This window comes from Orycteropus afer, unplaced genomic scaffold, assembly GCF_000298275.1.
Source record: "Orycteropus afer afer isolate SDZICR_OR568_19922 unplaced genomic scaffold, OryAfe1.0 scaffold00179, whole genome shotgun sequence".
NCBI classification, from domain to species: domain Eukaryota; kingdom Metazoa; phylum Chordata; class Mammalia; order Tubulidentata; family Orycteropodidae; genus Orycteropus; species Orycteropus afer.
Window position 1 is genome coordinate 1,134,857 of NW_006921766.1, and position 13,169 is coordinate 1,148,025.

Below are 13,169 nucleotides of genomic sequence, written 5' to 3' on the forward strand. Positions count from 1 at the left end.
ATCTTCTGTGTCTGTGTTAATTGGTTTCCCTTTTCTTTGTTGAAGAGGGTCTGTGCAATCCTTCTGCCTAGTCCGCCATCTTGCCCCGCCTCCCGAGAACCTCTAACTTCTTTATAACCACAGAAGAGGTCAAAACCTGGCCAATGGGGGCAGCAGCCAGATCCCTGCATGCCAGCATAAAACAAAGAGCACAGGGCAAAGGCCAACACCTATAACTCGAGTGAATGAGCCCATCATCACAATGCAGGATTATATCTGAGCAAAAACTGAGAACGGGTCTGACTCATTGATTTCTTCCACAAAGCCCTGCCCAGTTTCGCTCAGTCCACCCCTCTGCTTTCTGGGAACTCATCATTCACCATCTATCCACTCACTTTGTACTGCACCGGTCTCTGTCACCAATTCCTTCCTCTCAGTAACTTTAGTGGTCTGATTTGTCTCTACTTTCAAAGATTATTCCAGTTTCTAACTTTTATCACACATCACTTAAAAAGACATGTGCGTATGAATTTGGCATAGACTTTGATATCTATGCCACCTTCAGTACTGTTACCTGCAGTGCTAATTAACTCTTACATTGCTGCTGATGTATGTGTATGCCCCTTAGTGCCCAACTAAGTTGCAGTACACCAGAGGGGACTTGTTCCCTTTCCCTTCTCTACTGTTAAAAAGTCTAAGAGGGCTTGTCTCCATGGCAACCAGACTTTCAACAGCAGCTCAGCTATGACTTTCAGAAATGTGAATGAAACACATTTATTTAAACAATGTAACTGAAGTATTACTTTTTTCATTGATTTTTAAAAATAAGGTACACATATACAGTGAAGAATGTTAAGGGCACCAACTTTCTACAGCTTGATGAATTACTGTTTATGTGTCTACCCATGTGACCCCCAAATCCAGAAGGCTCCCTCTACTCAGTCAATACTCACTCAAAATGGTAATGACTGCTCTGACTTCTACCACCATCAATGACTTTTGCCTATTTTTTGATCTTTATGTAAATGGAAACACACAGTCTATCTCTCTTTTGTACATGGCTTCCTTTCTTTACATAATGTTGTCAGATTTAACCTTGTTCAGTCTATCAGGAGGTTTTCGCTTTTCCTTTGTTTGTCTGTTAACAGCTGTGTATTATACCTTTCTACGAATATGTTGTGTAATTATGTGTTGAGTCAGTTCTAAAATACTGCCTAGTCCTGTGCCATCCTCACAACAGTTGCCATGCTTGAACCCATCATTGTAGCCACTACATCAGTGGATCTTGTTGAGGGTTTTCCACTTTATCGCTGACCCTCTATTTTACTGAATACAATACCCTTCTGAGAGACTAGTCCCTCTGGCAATATGACCAAAGTACATGAGACGAAGTCTTCCCATCCTCATTTCCAAGGAGCATTATGGATGTCCTTCTTCCAAGACAGATTTGTGATTTATTTGTTCTTCTGGCACTCCACGGTATATTCAACATTCTTCACCAACATCACGATTCAAATGCACCAATTCTTCTTTGGTTTTCCTCACTCACCATTCAACTTTCACATGCATATGAGGCAACTAAAAATGCCACGGCTTGGGCGAGGCACATTTTTATCCTCAAAGTGTCATTTTTGTTCTTTAACACTTTAAAGAGGTCTTTTGCAGCAGATCTGCACAATCCAATATATCATTTGATTTGACTGCTGCTTCCATAGGCATTGTGGATCCAAGTAAAACAAAATCCTTGGCAACTTCAATCTTTCTGTTTATCATGATGCTGCTTACTGGTCCAGTTATGAAGATTTTTGGTCTTCTTTATGTTGAGGTGTAATCCATAATGAAGATTGTAGTCTTTGATCTTCATCAGTAAGTGCTTCAAGTTATCTTCCCTTTCAGCAAGCAAGATTGTATCATCTGGATATGAAAGGTTGTTAGTGAGTTTTCCTCTAATCCTGATATCACATTCTTCTTCTTACAGTCCAGCTTCTCAGATTATTTGTTCAGCATACTGATTGAGTAAATATGATGAAAGGATACACCCTAACACACACCTTTCCAAATTTAAACCATGCAGTATCCCCTTATTCTGTTTGAATGACTGTCTCTTTGTCTATGTACAGGTTCCTCATCAGCACAATTAAGTGTTCGAGAATTCCCATTCTTTCCAATGTTATCCTCCATTAATTTGTTATGGTCCACACAGTTGAATGTCTTTGCACAGTCTATAAAACACAGGTAAACCCTTTTCTGGTATTCTTTGCCTTCTGCCAAGATCCATCTAACATCAGCAATGATATCCTCTGTTCCACATCCTCTTCTGAATCCAGCTTGAATTTCTGGCAGTTCCCTGCTGATATACTACTGTAACTGTTTTTTACATTATCTTCAGCAAAATGTTACTTACATGTGACATTAATGATACTGTTCAAAAATTTCCACATTCTGTTGGATCACCTCTTTGGAATGGGCACAAATATGGATCTCCTTCAGTAGAGAAATAAATTAGTTTTTATCTAGTCCCCTGTTGTCGGGTATCTGGGTTGTCGGCAATATTTGGCTATGGTGGATAAAGCAAATTGTCATGGTCACCAGGACTCTTAGAATCAGCAAACCTGCGCAGCCCTCTGTGAAATAGTGTGTTCTGGAGGATATGGGCCACACTAGGGTCTCTTCTCTGTAGGAATCCCTATGAAAGCTCAGATGCAGTAAGGGGAGATCAACTTGGGCATGTATGGGAGACACCATCTCCTTTATCCTCCAGAGATATGGTAAGAGGACTGTTCCAGAGTGTTCTGGTTGCCTAGTGCCACTCTGACAAGAAATATACCACAAATAGAATGTCCTTAACAAACAGGAGTTTATTCTTACAATTTGGAGGCTTTAAGTCCAAGTTCAAAGTGCCAGGCTCTGGGGGCTGGGTGAAAGCCCCTCAACCTTGGGGTCCAGCTTTGCCTCCCAGCTGGAGCTAAAGGCATCTCTTCACTCAGACAGCTGCAGGCTGCTGAGGCTGAGAAACCCCAAGGTTGACAAGTAAAAAGGCACAGTCCCAATGTTACCAAACCACATGGCAGGCCATTAACTTAAGTCCATTGTAAGTCCCAAGGTCAGCAGAGCATGGCAGGTTGCTCAACAAAGACACAGCTACATGCAGGGTCCAAGTGTGCCATAGGCTAGAGACCATTCCCAAAGGCTTCTACTTAAATAGAGGAAGCAGACCACATACCCAAAGGCAGCTACTCAGCTGCTCCCAGTAGATTCCACCATGGAGTTGATTACCAGTCTCCTCATGGGGATTAACTACCACCAGCTGCCCAGCCACTCAACCAGGCCCAGCCAAGTTGACACACAAACAAAACCACCACACAGAGTGACCATCTAGGGTAGCCTCATGTGGTGTTGCTGTCGAGTATTCAGTCCACACAACCTTCTGGTCAAGGGGGGTTTTCATCCTAAATCATGCTGCCTCGACCATGGCTGCACCAAGTTAACCTGTACTCAGGAAGCAGAGCTAGAAATTAACCAAAGGGCAGGCTCTCTCGCTAGTTTACAGCTGCTATGAATATTTTGTGCAAGTACTTTGGTGGACTCATTTTCCTCAGGTTTATCCCTAGGAATGGAATTGCTGGGTCACAGGGCAGGGATATATATTAAGCTTTAGCAGATACTGCCAGAAAGTTCCCCAAAGTGGCTATACCAATTTATACATACATCCTTGCCAGATGAGAGTTTCAAAAACTTTGACAAAGAGTGATTGCTCTGTAGCCACAGTAGCAATAGCCACCAGAAATGGCTTTAAAACTGTCCAATGGATCAAGGACACATCTGTAGATACCCTTCACGAGCCAACCAATTTGTGTCAGCACTCACTTGTGAAAGACAGTCAAGGAGGACATCTTGCCTCAGTGTCATACCCTGAAGGGCCAAGCATGCCATACAGTCTGCCCATCAACAAACTTCGGCAGATAAGGCTCTCGATCTCTGGAAGCCGCCAACCTCAGGACTTCCCACTGCCCACACTCTGCATATAATCAAGACTCTGTTCTGCATGGGAAGGCTGAGCCGGACCAGCAGAGTACACTGCTGTCCTCTTAGCAACCAAGTGAGGGCCTCACCTGCTTCTGGGATAAGAAATGAGGGGAAGCACCTTTCCAGATAGGAGCTCTGGTAGCATAGTGCCTAAGGCACTATGACTGCTAACCAGAAGCCTGGTGGTTCAAACCCACCAGCCACTCCTCAGAAGGAAGGCTGGGCAATCTACTTCTGTAGTGATACGGCCTCAGAAACCCAAGGAGGGGTCGCTATGAGTTGGGTCTGACTTGACAGCACGTAACAACAACAACAACCTTTCCAGACACTTATTGGCCACCTGGATATTCTCTTCTATGAGTAACAGACTTCTAAAACTAATTTCTTTAAGTGCTTCTCTTTGTTTTTTTTCTTAAATCTCTCCCACTTCTAATTTCAGTAGCTAGTAATGGTAGGTGCCATTTCCCAGTTAAAAGCAAGCTTTTTTCTTATTTCTTCTAATAAGCCTACACTGTGCATGTAACACATACATAGAAAAGTACATGAATCATAAGTGAGTCCCTCCTCATGCCCACCCCTTGGATCAAGCAGCAGCCTCAGTGGCCCTCTGAAGGGCTCCCTGACAGTCCTCCCCTCACCCCCTACGAGTCACTGTTTGGATGTCTCACATAGAAGATAGAGACGGTTTTTGCTGATTTTAAACTTTATATACAGGAAATCCAAAAGTGTGGTATTTTATATCTGATTTTCTTAGCTCAACATATGTTGGCAAGATTCACCAACATTCTTATTGTGTGGTAGCTGTTCCTTCATTTTCATGGCTGTATGCTGCTCCAATGTATGAATTTACCACAGTAATTTTCTCCTTGTACCTGATGGACATAAGGGGTACTCCCAGTTTCTGGCTATGAATTATGTTACCATGAAGGTTTTTGCACTTGTCTGTTGGCACACATATACTCATGTTGCTGTTTGTACTGGGTAACGGGACTGTTGGGTCATGGGCTAGTTCACATTTAGCTTCAGTATGGCCAAGTAAGTTTCCAAAGTGATTGCATCAATTTACATTCTCTTCATCAATGAATGAGTTCTATTCTAGTTTCCCTGGGCTCTGCCAATACCTGTCAATCCTTTTAACTTTAGCCATTTGGTGGGAATGCTCAGGTGTCTCGCTATGGTTTTCGTCTCCATTTCACTATGATTAATAAGGCTGAGCACCTTCCTATAAATTTACAAGATATCTGGATATCCTCTTTTACCCACTGTTCTACTGATCTGTCAGTGTTTTTCTTACTGATTTGCAGTTCTTTATATATTCTAGGTTAAGAATTCTTTCTTGACTACATATATATATACTGCAAATATTCTTCTACTCTGTGGCTTGCCTTTTCGCTCAGTTAATCAATGAAGCGAAACACCGTAATTTCTATGTAGTACAATTTATAACTTTTCTCCTTTATGGTTAGTGCTTTTTAACTCCTGTTTAAGAAATATTTGTCAACTACAATGTCATAAAGATATTCTCCTATGTTATCTTCCAGAAGTTTTGTTTTACCTTTCATGTTTAGATAAAAAAGAATCTACCTGAGATTAATTTCTGCCTATTCTGTGAGTTCAGTAATCATTTTCACACATGAACAATAGCCAATTGACTCAGCACCATGCACTGAACATATTCTTCTTGAATCCATTTCTTTAAAATCTACCCCAACTGCCTCAGTCCAGAACTTTTCTCCCCCTTGAATTACTGCAAAAGTCTCTTCACTCTTCTCCTTGCTTCTATCTAATTCTTCTCTTTTCTCTCCTGGGGTACCACCCAGCCCTAATACCTTTCATGTCACCTCAATTTCAAAGCCATCAATGGTTCCCCCTTCCTACAGTATAAAATCCAATCTGATATACACAGAACTTCATAACCTCTCTTCATCTTCTAGCTTCCAATACCCTTGTAGTGTTACCTTCACACCCTGCTGAACTCATGCCATAAGTTATAGACCAAGATCCTTTAAAAACCAAACCAACTGCCATCAAGTTGAATTCAAAACAGAATTGTATCCCACAAGATTTTTAATGGCTTATTTTTTCAAAGTAGTTTGCCAGGCCTTTCTTCTAAGGTACCACTGGGTAGACTCAAACCTCTAACTTTCTGGTTAGCAGCTGAGTGTGTTAATCATTTACACCATGAAGGACAAACTCCTTTAGAGTCCTACAAATATGCATCCTCAGGAGCTCTGGTAGTGTAGTACCTAAGGCACTTGACTGCTAACCAGAAGGCTGGCGGTTCAAACCCACCAGCCATTCCTTGGAAGAAAGATGGGGCAATCTACTTCCGTAGTGATACTGCCTTGGAAACCCAAGGAGGGGTCGCCATGAGTCGAGTCCGACTTGATGGCACATAACAACAAACAACAATAACTTCTACACCTAAAGCACATTCTCTCACTCGCCATATCTGGCCCCGTCTACCCAGAGAATACTTCTGAACTCTACTCATACCAGGAAATGTAAGCTCCACAAAACAGGCATTATGTCTGTTTTGTCCTCTGCTGCAATGCAGTGCCTTGAACAATGCATGGTATCAAAATAGGGTTCAATGTGTATTTGTGGAATGAACCAATTATAAAGCAACTGCTCATAGGTGCCCATTTCTGGTAACCTTCCCTAGGACATAGCCAGGAGCACAATAAATGCTACTAAACTGTGCTGAAGCTTCACACAGAGCTGACTGCATCTGGAACATTCTCCTATCACTGGCAACAATGCTGTGCTCAAACGACCTGCAGATGGCAGTCTCAGGACATCCAGCTATGGACTTTTTGAGGGGAGAGGGTTGGTTTTTCTCTGCTGGGTACCTCTTATGACTCCAGAACTTTTGGTAGGCAATACTTCCTGGGTGATTCCTGGCAACATTTCAAACATAGCTTCAGCTTTCTCTCTGGCTTCTACTTTCAGGATGCAACTGAGTCTTACGAATCTTCCTAAGCAACAGCTTTCATGTGTGCCTCCTTTGGCACAACCCACTGTTCCAGGCCCTCATGACTGGAGGTCAGCAGTTATACAACCTCGCCCTGACAGAATCTGGCACAGTGCCTGGTACATGGTAGGTACTCAATAAAAGTTGGTTAAGGTCTCACAGAAGCACTTCTGCTTCTGTCCTCTGCCTAGCCTGAACCTCAGGATGCCAAGCCAACCCTGACCACAAACCTTTTCCAACTTCTCCAGGTTCACCAGAATGCTCTGACTGCACACATCTCCTATACACAAACTGGCCAGTTAACAAAAATGCCAGCTCAAGCACAATTCTGGCCATCCCACAGTGAGGCTGGGTGACTCTTCTCGGGTCATGAGGGCCCTGCCCCTCCTCGGCTAACCCTCCTCATTAACATAACCAAGAGACAAAACAGTAGTGAGGTGGTTATTGTTGATGGGTGCTGTCAAGTTGATGTTCAACTAACAGCAACTCCATGTAACAGAATTTCCCCATAGAGTTTTCTAGGCTGTAATCTTTATGCGAGCAGATTGCCAGGTCTTTCTCCTGCAGAGCCACTGGGCAGGTTCAAACTGTCAACCTTTCAGTTAGCAGCCAAGCACTTAACTGTTGCACCACTAGTACCAAGGTAAACATTTTAAAAAAAAGAAAATCATTTGGGCATGGTCTTCTATAACACATCTTTCTGATATTGTTTTCACCTACCAATTTGGTAAAGATTATATGATGCATACATCATTTTTTTTCTTATCCCCAAAGTACAGGAAAGCAAGTATTGCTAGTAAAATGGAAGACTTTTCTGGAAGGCAATTTGACAATGTATATAAAAAGCCTGAAAAACACATATATCCATTGACCTAGCAATTCTACTTGCATGAATTTCTACATAAAGATTTCTGTATAAGGATACACATTGCTACAACTACAACACATTTTGAGTAATCTAACTGCTCCCACATCACTGATAAAATAAGTTACCATGTATCTATGTCTAGAAAAGAATAAATAGTGGTATTTCTTCTGTACATTTTCCTAATTTATATAGAGAATATGTTCAACTCTATGCAAATGGAAGTGAAATTTTTAAATCGCCATAGGGGAAAAAAATCTGTAATGAAGTAATTTGAACTCATACAGAACTAGTGTATTTTATGGGTGCTACTCCTTCTGCCCATAACAGCTCCTGTAAAAGGTAGATACAATTTCCATTTTTACACACTTTCAAACAAGTTCAGCAGGTGTGAGTAAAATGCTGGTCCACAGTTAGTAATCCCTTGAGGCATGGATCCAGACCGACTACAGAGCGTTGGGTCCTCTCCATCTCACCTGCCTCATCTCAAACAAGAACATACTTTAAATGCCTGGTACCAAACCTTGTTTTGGTACTTTCAATTAACTGGTGAATCAACCCAGGAAGCTCCTACAACATGCTTTAAAAACCACAAAAGCAAATACATTGAGCATCTCTTGCTAAAGAAATCTCTCTATCAGATATATATATATAAAGGATGCAAGACTTAGGCTCTGCGCTTAAAAAGGATTAACAAATGTAAGCATAACATTAAAAAGCCACACACCTGCCCGGCCTGCAAGCACACTGAGTCCCAGTCTCCTGTCTTCCTGGCTTCGCCTGACAGCCGGGAGGCACCACCACTTTGAGCCCTCGGCTCCGTGCATCGGGATCCAAAGCTCACCACCGGCCTTCTGGCCACTGTCAGGAATATGAAAGACAATCCACCAAAGAGCCAGCCAAAATCTCATGAACATGAATCTATTTCTGAGAGTAGAATTAAATGTGCAGAACAAGTAAATAATGTCAAATCTTTTGAATTGTGAGTCTTGCCACAAAAATTTAAAAGACACTTTAAAAAATAAATTTTTCAAGTTAACTGCCAACTGCAAATCGTATTTAAGATATAACAACCCCTACACCACCACCACCACCCCCAAAAAAATAACCCTAGAGGAAAGACTTATGTCCAAAGAGAGAATCGAGAGAATAATTTTGCACTTAAAGTATTAGGATCATGCTAACAAGTAAGTCTGTCTGGAACTCTTGACCTCTGAAGGAAATACTCAAATAGGACATCAATAAGGACAACAGTAATACGTAGTAATACTTCTGAAGGGCTGCCTATGTGCCCACCACTGCGGCAGGCTACCTTCTTCCATGCATTACCTTATTAGATACTCACAACCCAAATGGCAGCTACTATTCTATCTCTATGTCATGAGTGAGAAAAAGGAAGCTTAAGGGAGTAAGTAAATTACCTCAGCCAGTAGAGCTGGGTTTGAAGACAGACAGCCTGGATCCAAAGCCCACACTTGCAGCTTCTTTGCTAACCTGTATTCCTAAAACCTGATCCTCACAAAAGAACACCTAATAATTCGAGTAAAACTACATGGACCATAGAGAAAATAGCTGTTGGAAGTAGAAAAGAGGTTGCCAGTATAGTACCTAAAGTGAGCAGTTATTAGTAGCAGTGCTGATCAATTGTGACAGCAAAATGTCACAGGAAACAGGTGAGCTTATGACTACAGTGAAGTCAGGAGTCTAACAAAAGGAGACTGGCAACCCAGCCCAGGTACAGGGTATTCCAGAAGCCTTGCTCCCTCGGCCACACCTTCAGGTAAGTGCTCTGAACATGTCCTAGCCACAAAGCATCTGGCTGGGCGCAGCAGTGAGGAAGGAACAAGGCTGACAAAAGTGAGCATGGATGGCATGTCCTCACCTTGCATTTAGCACTCAGTTGTGATCACCTCATCTTAGGAAAGACACTGAAGAACTAGAAATGGTGCAGAGAGTAGATCCAGTGTGACAAAAAGCATGGGGCCAGTCTCCACTCAGGAGACAATTATGATGACAGTGACAATTTCATAAAGAAAAGAAAGAAATACCACAACCTAGAAGACAGCACAAAATAATACAACACTCTGGGTACACCCTCAGAGTCCTCTCCCTAGAAGAGGACAAGAGCCTAGACTCCACTAACATGGCGTCAACAGGCTCAACCCTCCACGGACACTCCTGAGGAACCACAGAGCCAACGCTGACTACTGATCAACTTCTTTTCCTACCTACTTCACTCACTTCTATAACCAGAGGAATTACAGGACAATGAGACACACACCAGGGCAGGTATTAGACCGTACTGAGTAAGGGAAGATCACAAAAGGAGATTAGCGGCTGCATTGAGTGAGCAGGGTCTCCCTTCCCCATCCTCACCCCCACTGGCCTGTTGCACTGTCTGGACACACCCAAATGAGCAGGGAGTCACAGCAAGAAACACACGTGAACCATGCAGTCAGAAGAAACAATCCATCGCCACTCTCACCCTATGCTGCATACTTCTGGCTTGCTTCTGACCCACTTTCAACACCTCTCAGCCCCACATTCCACCCTGGAAGCTGTAACCCTCCATGGCCCTCTCCCTGTTCTCTCCTGCTGGCTGGTAACTGTCCCTGCCTCTTCCGCAGGCTGACAGCTAAGCTGTTAAGAGTTAATAATTTTCTATGGCAAGAATAACAATTTGAGAAAAATCCTTAAATTCTTAAGTTTGTGATTCAGCCGGACTAAGCAGTACCCTTTGTGATTTTCCTATAACTTGCCCCCAACAGTATAACAAGACTTTTTGTAACAAGCCCTCTCAGAATTATCCTAATTTGAAGGTGCTGTGTGTATCTGCTCAGATTCTAACACACACCTCAATTTCTCTCTCAATCTACTAATAAGACAAAACTCTCTAAACTGAGCACCATCTCTAGGTACACAACAGCAGAGCCCTGCTATAGAAATCAATGGTCCCACCTCTCAAATCTGTATAGCTAGATTTGAGAAACCAAATCAGATTATATAAATCTATGCAATTATTAAATAAATTTTGAAGTAGAAAAAATTATTTTTCCACATTTGTTTAAGAAGATATCTAAGGCAAAACAAAAATGAAATAAAATAATAACTTGAGAAAAATTCTTAAGTTCTTGAATTTGTGATTTATGTAGGCTAGGCACTAAATAGATTAGCTCTGAGATAAGAATTTCTCCTTTAGAAATTAACTAAAATAAATTATCTTCATTTGAGTAAGAGAAAAACTTTAAATCTCTTAACATTCTTTCAAACTCAGTGTTAAACCTACCGATTTAATATTCTGTACACAAAAATAAAAGGTACTATATTTAAAACACTATCTCTATTAATGGTTTAGCCAATAGAGTAAAACTATAATCTAAGATCTTTTCTAAATGAGCCTTAAAATGATCCTATACCTGAGTGTAATTTGAGTGAAGTATGGGAGAATAGATGCTACACTAGGACCTCAATGATCAAAACTCCATGACTAGTCACATGACTCTGGGCAAGTCACCTAAGTCACTTCAAGACTCAGTTTCCTCATTTGTAAAATAGAATTATGATCCCTCACTTAGGAATTCTCTGAAACACTGTCTGTGTAATGTTTTACACGTGCACTTCCTGGGTGAAGGGGGCACTAAGACAGAGAAAGGGAAAACTACCAGATGGGACCATCTTCAAGTTCCCTGAGTGCACTAAAACATGCACTAAATGATCCCACGGGCAGTAACCAGTTCAATAATCCTTGGGCAAACCAATCTTTAGAGGCAAATACTTCACCACAGATGAACAACCTGATGCCTCCTAACTGGTTTTAAACCCCTGTAACTGGTTACTTTCACATGTGTATGCACAGGCACATACATAAATACTTATTCATAATGTATCTTTCATGAAACTTCTCAGTACTAATGAACACGGAACAGCTTGCTGTTTTTCACTCATCTGTCATCACCTCCATGTTCACATGCAAAACCATTTATTTGAAAACATAGTTCTGTAATAAAGGTCTATGCACAAAAACCAGCTCTGAATGTCCATCAGGTGAATAATCACGTGAAGACAGCTCACCTAGTATATGTCAAAGTGATTTTTAAAATTATATTAAAGAAACTGATCTAACAGTCTTGCTTTCGACCAGCATGAACTCCATCCACTCTGTTGAGAGCAGAAATTATATTTTGAGCAATTACTTAATATAAAGATTAACTGTGCAAATAACACACTAAAAATTAAGGACATCCAGGAGAAGAAAATTCTGCTAAGCCCAAACAGTTGGCTGCCTGGGGCTTTCTGCGTGAACTGGGGGTAGGGGACCAACTCACTTCTAGCAGCTTCAGCTCCTGCACACAGCTGTGCAATAGCTCCAGGGCACGCTGGGCTACCTCCCACGGCCGCTGTAGGAAGAGGAGCAGGGTGCACTGCCGGGAGAACAGGTAGCTGCGCAGGTCTAACAGGGTGGCTTCTTGCTTCTGAATCAGCTCCCGTTTCTCCATATCGATGGGCTTCCGGAGGATCAATCCATTCCAGCTCTTCACTGGCTGGCAGAAAAATGTCAACCAATTTGCACCATCTAAAGAGACATACATGATGAAAAGTGCTGGCATTGAGTATGTCACCTTACTGAGATGCCTGCTTGGGTATATGAAATCTCATATAAGAACAGCAGTGTGACAACTAAGTTCACTTGCTAATCATCGCCTTACCCCTTTCAGTTTGGGGTGGGGCTGGTCTAGAGGTGCGGGACAGGGTGGTTGTTACAAGTGCACACACCAGTACTTGGTAGGTGAAAGAGTGAATACACGCAGGATAGGATGCCCGAAGCAGCCAAGCACACCATCTTAGCCAAATGTGGCCCTTGACCAGAAAGCATGGAAGAAGGTAAACCAGTTGAGTAGCAACACAGAGACTGACTTGGGGAGGAGGTGAGGGACAGTCAATCTGCTCCAAGAGAAGAGGCTAGGCCTGGCCTGGAGGGGCTGTGGTCCCTTATATAAAGGTGTCCTGGAGTGCAGTCTATCCATTTGACTACCCTGGTCTTTTTGTTTCCTCCTTGGCCCCTACAACTTTCTTGCCTTATGCAAGCCTCATACCTGGCCCTAACTCAACCATGTCAATTATGTGAGCCAAGCTCCTAGGGATGGTGATGGTGAGGAAGAAGAGGAATACAGCAGGAAGCAGACAGGGAACATGCTTGCTTGTCAAAATTTTCCACCACAGAAAATAACAAATGCTGGCGAGGTTGTGGAGAGACTGGGACTCTCATACACTGCTGGTGGGACTGTACAATGGTACAACCATTGTGGAAAGCAGTATGGCGATTCC

At 42.3% G+C, this 13,169-nt stretch overlaps 1 protein-coding gene across 1 annotated transcript in view; it reads right to left on the reverse strand.

Annotated features, from left to right (window-relative positions):
* TRAPPC10 (trafficking protein particle complex subunit 10) overlaps positions 1-13,169 on the reverse strand; it is a 185,440-nt gene that overhangs the window by 43,264 nt on the left and 129,007 nt on the right. Inside the window, exon 7 of the mRNA XM_007947252.2 lies at positions 12,170-12,417. Within this exon, the coding sequence (XP_007945443.2) occupies positions 12,170-12,417 (248 nt within the window). The remainder of the gene's footprint in view (positions 1-12,169; positions 12,418-13,169) is intronic.